General features: G+C 40.7%; 1 protein-coding gene across 8 annotated transcripts in view; it reads right to left on the bottom strand.

Moving 5' to 3' along the window:
• dpy19l3 (dpy-19 like C-mannosyltransferase 3) overlaps positions 1 to 20,990 on the bottom strand; it is a 65,609-nt gene that overhangs the window by 32,509 nt on the left and 12,110 nt on the right. For all 8 annotated transcript variants that reach the window (XM_069173948.1, XM_069173949.1, XM_069173946.1 and 5 more), the window contains 9 exons: positions 18,472 to 18,562; positions 13,487 to 13,608; positions 12,731 to 12,876; positions 9,765 to 9,888; positions 9,435 to 9,569; positions 8,448 to 8,579; positions 5,947 to 6,048; positions 5,562 to 5,635; positions 3,022 to 3,180 (listed from right to left, as the gene is read on the bottom strand). In XM_069173948.1, the coding sequence (XP_069030049.1) occupies positions 3,022 to 3,180; positions 5,562 to 5,635; positions 5,947 to 6,048; positions 8,448 to 8,579; positions 9,435 to 9,569; positions 9,765 to 9,888; positions 12,731 to 12,876; positions 13,487 to 13,608; positions 18,472 to 18,562 (1,085 nt within the window). The remainder of the gene's footprint in view (positions 1 to 3,021; positions 3,181 to 5,561; positions 5,636 to 5,946; positions 6,049 to 8,447; positions 8,580 to 9,434; positions 9,570 to 9,764; positions 9,889 to 12,730; positions 12,877 to 13,486; positions 13,609 to 18,471; positions 18,563 to 20,990) is intronic.

The raw sequence follows: 20,990 nt of genomic DNA, 5'->3' as shown, positions 1-20,990 counted from the left end.
TCAGACACTGCACACCACCTTAATGAAGCAGAGGAGGATGTTCAGCGGCAGGTTGCTGTCAGAACGACGGACAGACTCAGGAGATGCTTCGTCCCCAGAGCCCACTCGGTTCTCCAACTCTGCTGAACGGGGGACAGGGGGAAGTTTACTCTGTCTCACTGGAGATATTAGTCCTGATTATTATGCACTTCAAGTCCCTTTATTTATTACCGTCGCACAACCACTGCTGCATTAAATTATATATTAACTGCATCGAGAATCCTAATATATACAAGACCTTGTAATTTTTAGTATTCAGTTTCTTTGAAGTGCAGTTATTTTATAGAGGCTCACTTATCTTGTGTGTATATTACTTAAATCTTTATTGTTTGTATATAACTGTCATATTCAGCTATTGGATGCCATATTTTCCATTAGAATCCATAAAGTATTCATCTATAAATCTACCTAAAGAGAATAAATGTTTACTCAAACACATTTACCCCAGAATCTCATGGATGCTGTGAATTCCCTTATACAGTGCAGATATCCTCCAGTAACTGTTTCCAACATGTATCCTTCAGTATGATCATTCCATAATCTTAGTGATATCAGATATCATTTTTTGCTTTATTTCATCATGTGTGAATTTCCTCTTTGCCTCCTTTATGTATTCCCCACACTCTGTTTTGAACCATCTTTCTGATTGTATTTATTCTACCACTACTAGGAAACATAAATATTAGAACAACGACGTTTTTGGTATGTTTAATCTCAAGTAAACAAGGAGTAGACAATCGCTATTTGCAATATACTGTAAATGTAAGTATATGTGTATATAATGTTGCAACTTCTTTTCATCCCTCCTTTCTTTTTTGCATGCAGCAGGTTTGGAGTATAAGGATTAGGGGCATCATTTGAGGGTTTTGTTTTGCTTTTTTTTGTTCTATAAGACTGCAGTTATCATTTATGGAGTCATTTGCCATTTAGTTGAAGGCAGGAAATGTGTTGAATTATCAGGGCTTCTTCCACCTAAAGCAGCAGTCAGCTGCATCTGGAGCAGCTGACAGGCTGAGACTGAACTAAAACAGTAAAGTTGTGAGCTTTATCAAGAAAAACAATGATATAACATCATAAAAAGCTCCACTTCCACATACTATTCAGATTTTAAAATGTCTTAAGTTTGGTACAACTAAACTGTGGAAACAGTCACACCAAGCAAACCCTAAAACAGACCTTCAATATAGCCTAATAATCAACTTGGTTAGCTGATACGATCAGTCGGTATTGCACGGGATACACGACACACAACAGACCACAGGGTAACATAAAGATAGCCAACAGTTGACCCAAAGGTTGTGCTAACAAATGTCATGCGAGTAATTGCTGCAGGGTGCTGTTGATCATGTTTGCCATTAATTATATAAAAGTTTGAAATCTGTCTCCCTCTTCTATTTGAGGAAATCAACAGGACATCTGATTCTCCCACAATGCTGAACAAAAGTGGATGTGTTTCCCTCACTATTCTGTGTGAAACTGACTCCAAAGGCGAGACCAGAAAACATCTTTGGCTTTCATGGACAATTTCTATATAAGATACAGATTCCATTTTACTGTGCTTTTGGATACCGACATAATCCTACAACAGACTGACTGAGCCACTGAAGCGCAGTACTTCTTGATCTTGTAAGATATGAAAGTGAACATAGCCTACCCACCACTCTGAAATATGTTTTTATTTCTTATTTCGTCCCCTGTCGGTTTTACACAGCCGGGGATGCAGGTGAAAGAAAAAGGCTCAAATCTATAATTAGATTTCCACACCTGTAAACTCATCACATCTAATAAAGAGATTAACACTATTATCTTTGTGTTATTACATTACACATACTGAGTATGTTTGCAATGCTTCATATTTTTGTACTTATCGTGAAATTTGATTTATATACCACCTGCCTTTTGTGTTTTCTCACTACTTGATGTGTCTCCGATCACGTTTCGTTTTGATCAAGTACAACACAAAGACAAATTCTTGTGTATGAAAATTTACTTGGCAATAAATCGGACTCTATTTTGGAAGAACACATTTAAGCTGCACATTAGTTTAATGGAATGTAATTATAGTCAGATCTACTAGTGTCCTAATGATGGGCCGCTTAAATTAAAAGCCTTTTAACTTACACATTGACACAGTCGTGCCAGCTGCCCTTCATGCATTTGGCAGTTGGAGCTGATCTGCTTTTAGCCTGGATTATGTATTTAACTTCTTTCTTTTTGTGTAATGTTACAGTTTGTCTTTGTTAGTAAAATAGGTTGCTCTGCTTCATGTTTGTGATGGTCACAAGTTGCAGAAAGAGTCCCTTCTATGAAGACGCTCATTACTGGATTGGGAAACCCTGGTTGACTCAGAGAGTTGATAACCACCTGCGTGTGGTCGCTGACTGTGATTACGTTTGTCAGTCTAAGTCAGCCAGATAACAAAAAGGAATCCGGGTTACGTTCTATCAGCTTCTTAGTACAGGCCTCCGGTGGAGTTGTTTGTAATAAAGCAACATTTCTGTGGCTAAATCCTGAAAATCAGAGCGGTCAGGACATTTTATTGTGATAAGCATGTCATTACAAACAACATTGAATTACATACAATGGTGTCATGGGACTGGAGTTGAGGAGAACTTTTCTAAGCATAGATAAACCCAGACCTCTTTACTATTGGTATCAGTTCACCCTTTTTTCCTCAATACTTCCAATAGTATTGCTTCATTCAGAAAGTTCTACGTTTATTCATCCAGGTGGACAGCAGTCTCTAAAATTGCTGTGTGCATCTTTACACGGCATCCTCCTAACAAACTTTGATTATTAATTAGATGGATGATCACGCATTTTAGACTAAACTGGCCATTAGCTTATACGAGAACATGGAAATAAATTAATTTGCCTAACCAATTTCAATATCATTCTCTAGGTGTCATACCATTGGCATACCTTTTTTTCATGTTACCAAAAGACTCATTCTCCCTCTCACACATTCCCTCCTCCACGTACCTCAGGTTCTGCAGCGCCGCCACTGCCAGCATGCCACTGAGCAGCAGCAGAGTGAGGATGTACGGGTAGAGCAGCAGGGTGCCAGCCAGACGCTCCAGTGTGTCCAGAGGCAGCAGGCCAAAGGCCTCCTCACACAGATACAAACTGGCATCAAAATCCCTGCAGGAGGATTATAGTATTTGTTATCTTTGAAAATGTTGTGTGCTTTCAAAGTTGTGCAAAATAAACATAACATAACATAACATAACATAACACAAGGAAGCATGGCGCCTCCAGGATGGACAGACATGTGAACCAAACACACCAATATGGCAACATTTCATGTGACAGTGAAATGGCTTGTTATGTGGGTTCAGAGAATTGATAGTGAGTTTCTGAATAAAGTCGATTTTCTAATTTACTTTCACAAATAATCCACGCATTTTATTCTACCTCGTATAGAAAAGGTCATTTGGTCATCTACACCCTTTACTTACTGGTAAAAGTACGAACAAAACAATGTTACATGAGGTTACAAAAGTTTTTGTTAAATAAACTGAGTTTATTATCTCAATATGGCACGTCTGTATTGTATAAAGTTCCGTTGTTTTTTATGAAGTGTATATGTTGCACATTTCACTGCTTCTAATAACCGGCTGTGCTGATAAGTAGCTGAACTGAAAATTGTGATATCACAAACGCAGTGCCAGACTCCAGGGATGAAAAACAAAAACACCCGAACCGAAGGAAACAGTCGAAGGAAGCGAGAGAAGCAGGAACAGAGGGAGAGGCAGCGATATAGCAGAGAGTAAGCGCTGCATTTTCCACAAGCTCCTGAATAATTGAAGGGCCAGTTTTGTGGCATTGGGTTGTGAGCCATGTTATCTGCCACCCTGGAGCAGCTATCCAGTAGCTGAGCTGTAAAACACACACACGCACACACACACACACACGCACACACACACACACACTCTCCCAAAGTATCTGATCGGCGGGAGCTCTACCCCACCATCTATTATTCACACACACTAACACTCAAAGGTGCTGCAACACCAGTGCTCAGTGAATAATACAGTCACTCTGGATCAAGTCGAGAGTTATATACAGGCACAGGTTCTGGGTTTTTTACCATCATGGTTGAAATGCACTTATTGTAAGTAGCTTTGGATAAAAGCGTCAGCTGAATAAAATCTAATGTAGTGTAATGTAATGTACAGACGACGCTAGACTCGCAAAGCATAGTCGGAGGAATCTACACTGAGGTGCCAGCACTGCAGAAAACTGTGACTGCACCCAAACTTTATTCTGGTAGAAGGGAAAACACTCTGAGTTGTTTGTATTTCTTTAACCAATCACAATCGTCTTGGGCGGAGCCAAGCCATGAATGCAGTGTCTTATAATATTAAGTCCCTCCAGAAACTCGCGATCTTACAATTGCAGTAATTAAAACAAATTCAAACAATATCCACAATATTTGCAGGACCTTTAGATGTCTGCGATTTTTCTGCAAAACAAAGGTCGTCAGCAGAAGCTGCGCTGAACTTATTAGGGCATCAAGTAAGTCTTTTCAGACAAAACTCACTTTATTAACACAAATAACTTCTCATTTACAATCAGCACGGTTCTCCTCCTCTCCTCTATTCACAATAAAAGTGACTACGTATTACTGTATGTTGACTTAGTTTTATAGACATTTCAAGTTGGAAGAGACTGTACGTTGTTTTTGTGCATACAGTAGGCCTATGTGTTGAATTAACATGAATTAAACAGCATCGAAAGCTCTCATTTTGACAGCAGAAGTAGCCTTTGTATTCTATATTACAGTCACTGACTGTTTTGAAAAGCTACGTTTTTTTTGTAACTGAGCCCTGTGGTTCTCTAAGTACAATAAAAGATTAAATAAAAGATTAAACCTAAAACATTGATGTGATGTGCAGTATGATTATTATCACAGAAATCTATTACATATCATTGTTTATCAGGTAGTGCTCCAAATTTTTCTTTTCTTTTCTCCACTCGCAATTTTTTCTGCAACTTTACCGCAAAAAACTCACTTAAAACTTTGTAAATTACACTGAAAAGTTTGAGAAAATCTGCCGCAAAATCAAAATTTTGGATCGCAACAATCACAAAAAAAAACTCGGCGAAATCCTGGAGGGACTAAATATACTGTCAGGGGAAACTCGTTTTGGTGGAACTTTTGCACATAAGTGGAGGCGAGGCCTGGCATTATAAAGGTTAAGTTCCACAAAAGACCCAAGCAGGTCTGTCTTACTGGAGGATCCACATCTTTGTCAAAACTTGTCATTTCCAACTGGAGGATGCTGCTCTGAGGTTTTTGTTATTGTTGTTGTTGTTGTTGTGTCCCGTTGTGACGGTGATGTATTTACTAAAAATTCCAGTTTATGCCAAAATTCTACATCCGCTGAGTCATGTTCTTGTGTAAAAATGTCCTTTTTCAAGAGCGGTATCAGACTGTTCAATAATAGAAGCAGGTGAATCTACGGTTGTGTGTGTTTGTGTTTGTGTGTGTGCGCGTGTCCACGAGTGTGTGTTCCTACCTTGTCGGCCCCAAGGCAAACTTTGACTTGATGAATTTAAAGATGTGCTCGTCTGATCTGAGCTGAAGTGCCTTCTGTAAACACACACGGATAAGGTCATCTTGTTAGGACTAAAGATCAGCTTGTCTGGATCTATAAACAAGTAAATAAACCAAGCTGAGAACATACGGTGACGTCATATCAAACCTATGAGTTGTAGATACAAGAGGAGGAGGAGGAGGAGAAGGAGATCAGCAGGACAGGGTGGTGAAGCAAACAGGGACGGACAAGGAGAGTGAAAGGTGATGCAAGAAGAGGAGACAAATGGAAAAAGGAAGGAGAGGATGAGGAAAGGAGGAAAAGAGGACAGAAACAGTGAAGAACGGGGGCAACAAAAGAGAGGCACCTTGGCCAGGTAGTTGATGGTGAGGGTGAGGACGAGAACCATGGCGCTGTGGAGAAGCACTTTGGCCAGGCGGACCAGCAGGCTTCCTGTCTTCAGACCGGACTGTGTGAGCAGATAGCAACAAGAGGTTAGACTGTACACACATCTGTTATAGTCTCAATGCAGTTCGACATTCCGAAAAGTGAGGAAAGGAGACACAAACATTTTCAATTACACACACACACAAAGTCAGGTCTCTCACTAAAATGTACTCTTACATACCTCAGAACTTACATAGGGAAGACAGAGACATATATCAACAATCAACTTTTTGGAGCATAGTTAACACCAACAGACATAAAATGATGTTTTTGTCATTTCTGAAATTTTACATTAATGAGTTATAGATATCAGAAAATATGTATTTTTCCAAATGTCTGAATATTTCTCTGTGTACACGGATATATTCCAGTTTATAACATCGTCTCTCGCAGCCAACCTGCTGTAACTTCTCAGAGACAGCTACCAAACTCTAATTAGTCAGCACAGTAATCACTAATCACTGTGAAATACCCGTGGTTATTCCAACACGGATACAGCGCAGAGCATGTTGCACCCCACTGTTTCACAGATGGACATCTCAGGGTTTTTATAGGAGATGAAGCTGCTCTAAATCTGGACAAACTTCTCTCTCTTTTCTTTCTATTTGTTTGTATGCCACTATTGCATGTTGTTTTAATATATATTATGTGAGGGGTCTTCTTATAATTTGAAAATGTAATCGGCTGCAGTATGTTCTGTATGTTAACATTAATATTTTATTTTATTATTCTGTTTCTGTATGTTTCGGTCCAGCCAATTAGAGGCACCGATGTGAACATATTTTTGTTTTTATCATTATATACACACAGGAAAACTGAATTTTATTTCCCTCTCAGCAACACTGCATCGACCCGAAGTAACCAGAGGCTCAGAATTCTGGTTCAGATTCTTACACACAAAATCTGATTCAGTCTTTGAAGTGTTTTATCAGTAATACCAATGCCACTATTTGTGATCGTTATAGGTATATATACCACCTTCCCACCATTCTCACCTATGTATTTCACTCATAGCCTATTTTCATTAGGGGAGGGGGCCATATCATATTTCCACTGGGGCTAGTCACAATTATGTTACACTGCAGATTACTGGTACCAAAAAAAAAAGGTTTTTTTTTGCAAAGAAATGTACGAGGCTGCAGAGAGAAATACGGCTTTCTACTTTTGTGAAAGCAACAATTGAAAAACTGCAACCGTAGTATGTTTTGTTCAGTTTGCTGAAGATTTGCTACAAAGACTTCAAGGGGGTTATATATGTTGAATTGTGTCTTGGGACCTCTAATTGGACATATTTTGACCACTGTTGTGCCACTGAGAGACTTTAGATGGCACAAAAAAAGAATTCCTTTTCGTCAGTATGCCCAGGGCTGCTGCTATGAAATTCCTCCAACACCAAAGGTTTGCATTTATGGGTTTATCTAGGCATTGCAAGTCAACACTGTCTGTCAGGGCTAAAAATAAAAATACAATTTCAGAGGGCAAAATACATATTTCCTAAACTAATATGCTAAATTATACATTTTAAACCACAGGTACGTTAAAGTAATTGTTTTGGTAGTCACAGGTAATTCTCAAATCTGAGCTGTGAAGTTTGCCACTGTTAGTCTTACTGAACGACAACAATAAAGTGTCCATGCAAAAAAGTGGAATGATGTGCTACACAGTGATGCTTCTCACAAATTCGTTTTGGACAAATACAGCCACAATTGCACAATGACCAGACTGCAGACAAAATCCTGGCCATTAACATGCATTAGCTGCAACTCGTACTTTGCTGTCAGAGAAGTTTTTTATTTGAACCAGCAAAATAAAATCTAAATCGGTTGGCCTGAAATGTGTTGACATGAATTGTTAATTTCGAGTCGAGCTGCAGGTCAAGTCAAAATTAATCAAATTCATAATTCAAGAATGACTGAAGTCCAAGTCATAGAGTCAACACCTCTCAACTCCAGAGTTCAAATTAAAACATATGCAATTACCATGTTGTTACTTTTTCAATTTTTTTTTAAGCCCAAAATGAAGTATTTTTCTCCCCATTTCTCATTCTCCCCCTTCCTGTATCTGCCTCTGTGTTACTCTGTCATCCTGTAACATGAAATCTTTCTGTGTTTGTTCCTGGGATAGGATCTGATTGAACTAAATCTAATTTAGACCTGACAGGAAAACGTGTCTCCAGCATACAAATTAGAATCTTCTGCAAACACCGACTGCAGCGCATCCAGGCCTTTTCATGTCAACCCGAAAAGCAGGTTAATCTTTCATCTGTGTTTTGTAAACAAGCAACCACAACTGCCTGGATCGTTCTCTATGCGAGCTTCAATTACCAACAGAGTTATATTAAGTCTCCACGTTCCCAAATCCTGTCATTTCTGATGTCAAACTCTCAAACATACACACACACATATACACACACACACTTACCTGGCAGTGTCTGACGAAGAGCGCGGCTACGATGAAGCTCAGGACCAGTGATCCCAGTATCATGGAGTTACAGAACTGGAAGAGCCACACACTCAACAGGCTGCTCACTTCAACCAGGTACAGAGTGGTCACCTACAGGAACACACAGGTTGGTCGTGTGTGATGACGTCAGCCCTCACAACAATATGCCTCTGAGAACCTACATTCTGAGGACTGAACACTCACCTCCTGTGGACGTGAACAGTCGCTCTGATGAATAATGCGCGTCTTTAAAACTCAGGCAAACGAGGCATTACTTGTTTGCTATCAGCCAGCATGTGTGAATAAGTGCCAACAACTGCTCTTTAAGTCAGAAGTGAACGAGTGCTGAGGTTATAGGACCTTGTAGCTGAGTCTTGACAATTTGGTCAAAGTGTGGGAGCTTGTGGTTATGACGTGGGGAACCGCGTGCACGGTACGGTTAGTGGTCGAGCGGTTAAGTTGTGAGATCATCGTTGCTAGGCAACGACAATGTGGATGCCGTCTAGAAGCCGCAAAGGCCTATGGCCCAGCTTTGGGATATAATATCTACCACTCATGCACAAAGGGGGCTGGATATGGTGCTGTCACTCTGCCTTGCTGCTGATTTGTCCCGGTGGCCCTTAGCAGTTCTCAAAAAAAAAAAATGCTTGTATTCACAATGAACAATTTCCCCATAAGTCACTGAAAACAGACATTTGTAAAACTGTTGAAAGGACACCTAGAATTTAAACATTATCGTCTATTACTATGTTTTGGTCATTATAATCCAACAATGTTTGATTTTTTTGGAATTCTTTCAGTAATTTTTGACTGAGTGTAACAGAACTGTCAGGGCAAATATGCCTTAAGTTTAAGCACTTTAAGAGCAATTTCAAATGAATATCTATCTTGTAGTCCAGTATCCACGCTGTATAATACATCAGTGAAACTGACCCTTTAATTACCTGGTCCTTCTTGTAGTCATACCTGTGTGGTTGTTAAGAAGTCGGCACAGTCCAGGGTGTAAATGACAAGAGCCTGAACGAGCAGTATGAATTGGTTGAACTGCCACGTCAGACAGAAACAGAATGTCGTCACATACATCAACCACACCATCACCTTCTGAGGAGGCAAAACACACACAGATACACACCAGCTTAGATACTTGACCTGGATTCATTCCCACTTCTTCCATGTAGCTAGTACTTTCAGAGATACTAAATTATTGAGCAGATCAGTAAAGTCTGCCAAGTCAGGGCCAATCTATGTAGTGAGGATGGTCAATAGCTGTGATTTAATGATGGTCTGTGTGCGTACCTGCTGTAAGGCGGTGAGCTGAGGCCTCAGGAAACAGGTGATGGCACTGACCTGCAGCGCTAAGAAGGGCAAAGACCAGTTCTCTCTGAGCGAGATGGTGAACTCTACACGAGTGGTGTCGACCCTGAAAAGAGGAAGAGGAGGAGCGATGAAGAGATGTGTAGATGGTGGAAATCAGTTTTAAAAATGATGTTGTGTCAAAATGTCCAAATCACAACTGAGGGCTAAACAACGTCTAACTTTTTTCACAGTTGCCCTCCTCCTGTAGCATATAGCCCATATGCTACCCATCAGCCCGATGGGAAAAACAATAAGCACATAACTGATAGCTATGGTGACAGCTAGAAAAGTTGAAATGCGAATGCAATATTCAAGGTTCAGGGAGGTCAAAGTAAAATACAAATATGCCTCAAACTCTGCAGTTTTTTAGATCACGGCAGCTCAGCTGTCTGAAGTGACCCTTCATTTTACTGTTTACAGTTAGCAAAGACATATCGCCTACGTATCGATCCAAAAGCAGGGTTCCTGAAATTATTGAAACTTTTAGTCCACTTCCAACAACACCGATGAACACAAACAGTCACAAACCCCTAACTCGCACTAAAATACAAGAAAACCAGAGAACTAGAAAGGTCTTCTTGCCCACTATATGTCCAATACAACAACAATCTGTTAAAGAATAACATCATAAGAAAACAGATTTTTAGCTGCCAGCAACCTCTACAATTGGCCAAGTAACATATTAAATGCATGCATAAACAGACATTTAAACAAAGTTAGGTGGAGTTATGTTGTGTAATGACTTTTGAACAGTGACTTCTAGACTGTAGGAATACTGTCTGTTGGAGTTCACCTACAGAAACATGAATGTCTACTCACCCTGAAACTTGTTATATTCCAGTTTGACAGTTTTATTTCAGTCACTGGACATCAAACCACATGACTAACAGACTCGTTCACAGAGGTACATGTAGAATAGATCAACACAGTTAGTACAACAGACTCAATTGTCTCCTATTCCATTGGTAATCAAAATAAAGGCTTAATATAAAAGACTAAAACGTAAACAAAACACGATCTGACTTTAATACTTTAATGCGAGTCATCAATCCGACGGATTTGAGTTAAAAAGGATAATTTAATTGTAATCGAAGGCAGTTTCATTTACCACACGTCGTTAACCTTGTTAACACTACGAGACCGAATCATTAAGGATCCAATAAAACTTCTAACTGTTTCCTTTTTTGGGTTTTTTTCTGAATGTGGCACTACAAAGTCTGCTGCCTGATTCATACAATCCAAACAGTGTCCAAGCTGCTACAGAAAAGAAAAATGGTTAACACACCATTGCTAAGCTCTCCCTGAATTCATATAATGCTCACATGATATTGGTTTTGTAGGTTACGTCCTTTGCTGGATTTTCAACCTATTTTTGGGAATAATTGAAAGTTTAGTTTATTTTTTTCATTGAACCATTAAAAACACATTTAACTGCAATTACTGCCGCCACCAACCAGTCAAGTTGCAGTTTGCATCCATGTCTGACCAGACGCATAGAATATATGTAGGGAGGAATTTGACCAATAAAGCTGATTCTAATAGATCAAAGTTGTAGCCTGAATAGTAGACAATTCTTCAAATATGATAAGGCAGTTTTGCAGAACATAATTATATCACAGTTATCATATTATACTATTGGTCGTTTGTGTGAAATGATTCATTATTAGTATCCGAAGACTTGAGTTATAGCCACACACGCTTTGTGAGGTCACCTTTGACCACCAAATTTTTATCAGCTTATCCTTCAACCCAAGAGCACATTAGTGGCAAATTTAAAGAATTTCCCTCAAGGCATTGCTGAGATCACATTCATGAGATTGGGTCAGACAGACAACCCCAAAATATCGATGCCTCCACCTAGCTCTGCTGCCGGCGTAGAGGAATGAAAAATATTCACACTTGACATTTCAAGAACATCAAAATTGGCTCAACTTTGTTATTAAAGTGCTTCATTAAACTGATTATTTCCCTTGTATACTAAATCATAAATGAAGTGTAACCTTCATGTTACTGCTCTTAAGGAGGACCGCATGCTCAAGAGATGCAAAGCAATACAGAGAGATACAAATGTATTGAAGTGGGTGGATCATGACATAACTTAAAAACAGCACGATACAACCAGAGATGTCCTGTCATCAGTGGGCAAAAAACATAACTACAGCTTGGTGTGGTTTGAAAAAAGCAGGGATTAAAGTCAGAAATATAATGTATGGACATGTGAACACATGCAGCGAAGGGATTACTGCCGGTAAGAAATTGAAACAGATTGTTCCATGAAAGTAAATACGGTTTCAACTATTAATCGGTGCATACCAGGAACTAATTTCAGTGTAATATCAAGGATTGATAATTAATGAAAAACAGTTAACTAAATAAATGAGAAAGGAACAGTGGTTGAACTTTGAAAATAAGTAAAAATTCATGTACAGATATTCAGTCGGTTGCAATCTGTGACCTCACTAAATCCTACACACCGCTCCTTTAAAACAAGCACATACATGATGTCTGTTATGTCAAAGTGCACATGGACCATCACTCGCACATTTTTGAAAATGTCAAGACAATAATTGTGTTTTTGGCAATGTAAATTGTGATGAAAGAAAACTTGCAAAGTTGAGTTGAGTTACTGGATCCTGGACAGGACGGTGGATGAAAGCTCTTTAAATTGGGATTCCAATTTAAATATGTTCTTCAAAGATAGAACTGTGATGCTTGTGTGCTTTCAATACGTAGTTTGCCATACTTGAGAGGATTTAACTGGGTACCATTCAAAATAAGGAAATAACCCTCATCCTATGCTGACATGTAAAGCTGCCATATTTAAAAAGTCAAGTGCTTACAGAAAGCAGTACAACTCTCTCCTCTCTTTTCACATGCGCACACATGAACGCGCAGTCATTACTCACCTATTTAGGATGTACCAAACGCCAGTGAGCGTACCAGCGAGCCAGGACCCAGACAGGAGCCACGCTGTGAGGTACAGAGCGATGACATACACAGCTTGGAGCGAGAACACTGTGTAAATATAGAAATACACGGGCTCCAGATATGACTGGTCCACACACACACACACACACACACACACACACACACACACACACACACACACACACACACACACACACACACACACACAAGGGAACCATTAGTTCATTAGGCACTGCAAATACAGAGTTGACTACAGTGACAGCGACTGACTTGGGCACTCAGGAAAGCTGTGGCATTTTCAAAGTTTGGTCTGATATTTCACTTCCCGACATTCTTGTCACACATTGAGATAGCTGACGGAGCTTCGTAGCGGTTTCTCAGTTAATTGATATGCCAATACAGAAACCTTTTCCTGCAGAGTGACAGTGTAGGTGTACCAAATCATATCAGCCAAAAAGGGGAAAAAAAATAAATGCCACAGCTCCTCAGTCTCCTTATACGACTACCAGCAACAGTACCTTGGGTGGTTAATGATCTTCTTTTTTTTCTTTTTTTTTAATGCTTCTTTTTTAAAAATAATATTACTTTATCCACACAGTAAGACTACTTTAATTCATGGGACAAAATGAAAAGAAAAGTCCCAGAAATAATTTTGTTAAATCGCTACTCATTACTGTAATCGTTTGAGTTTTACAGGTGTATTTTAAACAGCTGACAGCTGAGAGTTGTGTTACCTGTATGGGCAGCAGTCTGTAGAGAACACTGAGAACCACCTCTTGGTAGACATTCATTCGCTGTAAGAGATTAATGGTCCTCTTGGATTCTGTCAAGTTGTCATGGATCAGTTCGGAGAGGCCTAGGAATACACACATACACATTAAAAATGCCACTATTTCTTTACTATTTTTTTCACTGTGACACAGACTGATAACAATTATTATTGGCTTTGTGACAACCCTGGGAGGGAGGGTATTAATGTTCTCAAAGCTCACTTGGCTCTTTTACAGAATGTGGTGCTCTTAAAGAAAAATAACTGTTTGAAATTTTTGTCAGCCACTAAACCACCGCTTGTTTGTCCTGAATTTAAATTGCTTAATTGCTGAAGGCAGAAAGAATTTTCTGTACCCATCAGTGCATTGCACCTTGGAGTCATTCAAACTTCCATTTCCTGAATTTAAAAACTAAAAACTATGTACTGTTTTTTTTTTTTTCTACAAAAAGTCCCACAAGTATGTGACCATTAACCAAACAGTGTGTCTGGGTTTCATGCAGTGATTTTTAAGAAGATGTGGGCTACCTTGTCTGAAGCAAGACCCCTTCCACTACAATTATAAAATTGAACCCACTTCATGTGATAAAAAAGTGAAGGAGCCCTTTCAAAAAAGACTAAAGTGTAAAAGGCAGAATGTCACACCTGAGGAAGTTCAAATAAGCTTAAAAAGCCATAACAAGTCATATTTATACTGATTATTGACAGCCCATCTCTTCTTACAACTTATCTGTCACTCATAGTGATGAGCTCGCTGTTACAGCAAGCTGTTATTACAGCTACAGCAAGCAGCTGTTTACAGCAAAGACAAACATGGTGACTTAGCTGGTGAACACAGTGGAGCTTTTAGTAGCTAAAGACTCTTGCCTAGCTCCGCCCACCTATTGCCCACAGCTTCAGCTTTCACTGTGATTAGTCTGGAAACCCTGTTTACATTGGTTGTTCGGCCAGTCTTGTGGGCAGATGAATCAGCGACCAGTTGTGGTGGCTATGTGTGATGACGTCGAAGGCAAGCGTTTATCGATAAATCTAATTCCAACAATGGTGGATGTTGGTGCACAACAGCTGGTCAATGCCGATTGGTAAAAGGCTGCTACAATAGTTTCAAAATGAACCTTCCCACTGGTATGCAATGACTCGAACATTCCCCAATATCCATGCAAAGCATTTAGGTCTGCTAATACCAGGCTTCCTGAACAGATCAAACTTAAAGTAAGATAAATATTGGACTGCCAAGTTGCCACAAACACATTTCAGCATGTCTAATATATGTGTCAATAGGGATATATGTTGACAAGTTCATCATATTATCTTAAAGGGGATATTATCTTTGGGGAGGCTGTGGCTCAGTCGGTAGAGTGGGTCGTACACTAATCAGAAGGTTGGTGGCTCAATCCCCAGCTCCTCCTGTCCACATGCCGAAGCATCCCTGAGCAAGACACTGAACCCTAAGTTGCCTCCAATACCATCAGTGTGTGAATGTGCAGCACCCTGCTGATGGCAGCACCCTGCATGGTGATCTGTCTCATTAGTGTGTGAATGGGAAAAACCATGTTAAAGCACTTTGAGATAAAGCACGATACAAGTACAGACCATTTACCATTTAAAGAATGATACTCTAGTAGTGTTGTTTTCACAGCTTGTTTGTTCTTTTTGTCAAATGGTCAAAAATGTGTCTTTGTTAGTTGCTGCAGGTTTAAAATACAATTCAGCTTTATTTCTAATTAGGTCTAGTTTTTGTAGCTTTAGACATTATTTCCATCAGTTGTCACAATATTGTACTCCACATTGGGACACATGGCAAAACCAGGAATAGAGAAAGGATCCATGAGCCAAGGGAGAATAGAGGATGGACCCGGCAGTCATTTGGCTACAACTTAAAAACACCTACCGATCAATTCCACATAAACGAATGGCTATAGTGCTGATAAGACACCATGTTCCAAAGACAATCAAAGATCTACTGGACTACTACAATCGCTTTCGTGTGAGATTGACCTGGGAGAGCAACATCTGCATGGCATCGCCTACAGAAAGTCATCATCACTGGTTGTACAATATCAGTGTGTTTCTTGGCCTCGGCGATGAGCACGCTTCTCAAATTAGTAGAAGTGTAATCTAGGGACACTTTGTCCAGAACTGGCACACATCGACATACAAGCAGAGCCTTCAGGGACGCCCTGGAAATCAGCAACATCAGTGCCATGAATGCTGATGGCTCCTTCAAGGCTAACCGAATGGGCAAGAATGAGTTTCAAGGCAGCCAACTCCAAGACTTCGGTCTGGAGGAAGGGGAGAGTGTCTGACACTGCTTCTCTTTGGGAGGCATCCAAATTTCATCAGTAACTGAGCAGCCTGTGAGGAGCCTGGGGAAGAACTTTCGACAACACCCTGAGAAGCACTGCAGCAGACAAGTCAACTCACATAGAGCCATCTGCGTGGCTATCAGCAATGGGGAAGTCAGGACTTCCAGGTTCAGTTTAAGGCAATGATTTACCAGCATCCTGCCAAGATTTCTCTGGATAATACACCAAGTTCCAATGAACACTGAGGAGGGCTTCAAGCACACTAGCCAGTTCATTTGTAGGTGGCCGGCCTTACCAAAGAGCCTCAGCAGCATTAGACTTTGAGAACATCAACAAGCTGTGGTTTTCACCAGCCTGACAGAGGGATTTAAAGTTATCAGAACCAGAGTGGTACAGGAAGCTAATTTAGTGCCAAAACCTAAAAAACAAACCAAATATAATTTACAAATCCCCTAACAAACACAGTGTGGTTTTCAAATACAAAACACCATTAACAAACAAATCCATTTAGTTTTTTCAATTCAAAATGTACCAGTCAAACAAATACACAACATATTCCCACCATTGGTTGGGCTAAAGATTTTACAACAAATTCCCTAGAGACTTGTAGGGCATTTGTGATTTTTTTTTTTTTAGTTTGATACGTTTTGGTAGGAAATGAGCTGTAAAGAGACTCAACAGCTTGTGAGTGGCAGCTGAAGATAGACCGAGAGAAGAAACTGGCGTTCCCAAGACAAATTGCCAAGTGAGAGGTTTTGTTACAACTCACTGTTCCCTGAGAAGGAGGGATAGAAGGGGTGCAGGTATGTCGACTTTGTAGAGGAATACAGAGGGCATGGGTGGCAGGCCTGATGGGAGCCCAGTGAGGTGGCCTGCAAGAGCTTTGGAGGTGAGGTTCTGCATCTGACACTCAACTTTCTTGGCATTTGTGGGTTGCAAGAAAGAAGAGCCACCAAAAACATGTCCAGGTGGGTGTGGATCAAGAGGGGATACCCATGGTGTAGCTTGCCACTTGAACACAAGCCAGAAGCTAATCACACCATGCTGGGTCGCCCGGGTGAAGATGTCTGATGATCTGAGACCTGAAACATCCTATGACCTATGACGAATGACAAGTCCAAGTTGCAACATTTGAGGTTTAAGAAACTAGGAGAGGGCAGAGGACTCATTGTAAACAAGTCAAAAGTTTATCCAGATGTTTTTTTTTACATAGAAAAGTAACAGTAAGGACTCCCACTGGCCCATATATGGGTCAGAGTAGAGCAGGAAGTCAGTAGGTTGAGTGTGGTGGTAATAATTTTACCATTTGCCTTTGGTTTCCCTTCCAAATGTGACTGCTTGAAACTGTTTGTTTACAACCTGTTTAATTTGTCAGACTTTTGTTTCTCCGTCTGACTTTTTAAACAATGTCTCTGCATTCCACAATCTGAGCAATCGCAATATTACAGACAAGATTGACGGCAAAAATTACACCCAAAAAATAACATCCAAGTTATAATAAACGGAAATAAATGTAACATTATTGTGTCGTACAAAGGAGCGATATTGATATGGTATGAGTTCATACAGAGACTGATGGCTTTATTCCAAACTGGGCACTGAGCAAAGTATCATAACTGTGTATTTGGTTTAATTACAACAAAGTGTGACACCGAATGAGGATGAAGGGCTGAGTTTCTGCTGCAGGCTGGGACATGTCAGCCAGATCGCTGCTGTGTTCCTGATCCATACAAAACCATCAAAACTGGCAATGTTTTCCATTAAAAAAAAAAGGGCACATTCCCATTCATTCATTCATTTCCATCATTTTTTTTTTAACTGCCATGCTTGCTTTGTCCTCGTCTTTCCTCATTCACTTTGTCCTCCCTTCCTCCCTCTTCTGAATCCTCTTGTCTATTGTATCTCCTTTAAGTTTCCCTCCTGTCACCATATCTTTTCTCTCATCCCAACTTCTGTTTTCTTCCTTTTCTCCACAAATGCCTCTTTCCATCCCCTTTCATCCATCACTGCTTCCTTTCTCCAGCCTCACTTTATTCCTTTCCCATATCAGTCTTTGATTTTCTCATTTCTTCTATTCAATGCCGACCCTTTATTGTTCTTTCCATTCTTCTATTGTCCTCCTTCCTCATTTACCCCTTAAAACAATTGTAGTTCTGCTTATTAAGCCGTTCTGCTTTGACAATAAAAAGAAGTGAACAGAGAATGAGACGAAAGGGAGGTCAGCCGGTTCCTCCACTGATTTGACTACGGCTCAATTGCCTTAGTGGAAAATTCGGCCCATTTCCAAGAAGGAATTTTACATGATAATAGGAACAGAACAATTAAACTAATTTCTCTCAATCCAGACTGTGCGTCATGACAAACTGCAGTGATTTATTTGGTCTGGTATTAGTGAAAAACAGTTTCTCTTTGCAAGAGTGGGTACAGACAGCCACCTGGCGTTTTTAAAATGAGCAATTAATGGATCTATTGTAAGCTTAATTACCTAATTGCTCAAAGTCTCAAGCTGACTTTTATTTACTTTTTTTAAAACATAAATCCTGTAAAAGGGACTCCAAAATATGCTTGGTAGGTTGATCAATTATATCATGCAAATACAATGAAGATAAAGCTGCAAAAAGTTAGCTGTTGGTCTGAGTCTTACCTTCCTGTATGGACGGGGCCTGCAACATTTGCTTGTAGTAGGAGTAGTACAGTCCACACTCTGTCCGAAAAGAAATCTCCCGCTCCACTTCCTGAAAGCAAAAAAGGGAATTTGGTTTTATGAAACTGAGCACTTCTCTTCTCTGTAATATGGAAAACAGATATCCTGGCAAGACATGACACAAACAGGGAGGATAGAAGCAAAGGAGCTAATACACTTGTAATCCTCCACAGCAACAATAAGACAGGTAACACTGTGTGTGTGTGTGTGTGTGTGTGTGTGTGTGTGTGTGTGTGTGTGTGTGTGTGTGTGTGTGTGTGTGTGTGTCCTTCGAGGATATGTCCTCAAGAGACTTCCTGCTTGCCATGCATGCTTACTGTTCCATCCGGGGGTAAGAAGAGAGCAAACAGTGAACAAACAGCTGCAAAATATCAAATCAGTCATTCATCTATTTTATTCAGTTCATAAATAGTTTTTGCAATTGTGCTTGAAAGAGAGGAAATTCTTGGACTCTGCGCAACTAATTTCTGTAACAGATCGGTTATGGGATTTTACTGAAAGTCTGACATTTGTTCGTTCAATTGTATCGTCTCTCCACAGATGAATACAGTTCAAGAGATCTCAAACTCGTGTGTGCTTGTTAAAAACCAAAGTATATCTCTGAGTATTCTAAATTTCAGTCCATCTAATATTTTTTTCTGCAATAACTTATAATTGACAGCGAATCTCTCTAAAAAAAAAAAAACTGTAAAAAAAGCAAGTAATGGAAACATTTCTTTACCCAATAAAACATTTGATAACTAAATTAGTAATAGAATAATGGATTGTTCTTTACATTACATTACAGATTCTAAACATCTGCCATAAAATGAAAAAATAAAAATAAGTGATGGTTTAAATATGATTGACTGCTTAATTCAATTAATCAGGTTATTTAATTCCAGTTATTGGTGTCCTGCAAAACATCATACCCACTCGGCAGTAACCTCACAGCCATTGCCATCGGCAAGGATCAAGCAGAAGGACACCAGACAAATACAACAGAGTTCCCTGGGGGGGCCAAGGGCCCACAATGTCAAATGTATTTCATGTGCCTGCTTACAAGCATTCACTGATTATCAGACAGTACAAACATCCAGGAATACACAGAGACTGTTACTGCCTACATCACCAAATGCATTGATGATGTGACGCACATGAAAATCTCAGCTAATCAGAAACCAAGGCTGACGGGGGACGTCCACAGGCTGCTGAGGGTCCAGAACACCACCTTCAGAGCCGGGGACGCAGCCGGTCCGAGAACAGCGAGGACCAACCTGTCTCGTGGAATCAGGAAAGCCAAACATCAACACACCAAAAACATTACCTGCCATTTCAGAGACACACGGAGCCTGTGGCAGTGACAGGGCATCAAGACCATCACGGACTACAAACCCTCACCACGGAGCTGGGACAGTGACAACCTCAATGACATTCCTGCACAGAAGCCAGCCCCCCCGCCCCCTGACCCGCCCCGCCCCTGGACCGGTTGGGCCCGAGCTCTTCTCTCTGTGTAATTGGTTGCTAGACTTTCTCACTGAGACCACGAGCAGTACGGGTCGGCAACAACACATCAAGAACCATTACACTGAGCGCGGGGGCTCCCCAAGGATGTGTGCTCAGCCCCCGGCGCTTCATCCTGCTAACTCCTGACTGTGCACCAACTCCACAGCACCAATCACATCGTAACGTTTGCGGATGACACGACTGTGGTGGGTCTCATCCTGACCAGCTCCATCACTGTGTTGCACCGCCTCCAACTGCGAGACCCTGCAGCGCAGAGTGAAGGCAGCTGGTAGGATCATGGTTTCCGCACTCCTCCTCCCTCCTGGACATCTACAACACCCGCCTTACCCGCAAAGCAGTCAGCATGGTGGGAGACTCAACCCATCCTTCACACAGCTTCTTCAGCCTCCTGCCTCCCGGGAAGGAGGTACCGCAGCCTCCGTGCAGCTCCTCCAGACCGAGGAACAGCTTCACCCATGAGTCTGTCAGGATGTTCAACTCTCTCCCCTCTCTCCCCCTTTGCCCCATGAAGTCTGAACTTTTGCACTATGGACCCGTATTTGCACTATGCTGTACTTATATATACTGGAGGGAAGTGGTTGTTTTCTGTTTTATTCTCCCTAAAAATCTCTTTCAAACTACATGTGTATGTGATTTGAAATACGATTGAAATCCCATTTTTGCAAATCTGTTGCGGTCTGACTGCTCCGTTTGGATTTCGGGTCTTTTTTTTTTTTTTTTTTTTTTGGGGGGGGGGGGGGGGGTGTTTTTTTTTGCATTTTCTATTTTGAATGACACCTAAAGTCCACGTGTACATCACACGTACAGGAAACAAACTAGAGTGGTGGTGGAGAAAGACAATCCCAGCTCGTCTGTTTGGACCACGCTCCTTGCCGGACAGTGACGGCGCCGGTGCCATCGGCATGAAATGAAGCTGAGCAGACAAGCCTCCCCGTCTCTGACGCCATCTCATT

Source organism: Embiotoca jacksoni, unplaced genomic scaffold (assembly GCF_022577435.1).
Source record: "Embiotoca jacksoni isolate LCO1_2020_lvr unplaced genomic scaffold, fEmbJac1.0.p SCAF_6, whole genome shotgun sequence".
In the NCBI taxonomy this organism is placed as follows: Eukaryota; Metazoa; Chordata; class Actinopteri; family Embiotocidae; genus Embiotoca; species Embiotoca jacksoni.
This window is presented reverse-complemented; position numbering and strand designations above follow the sequence as displayed.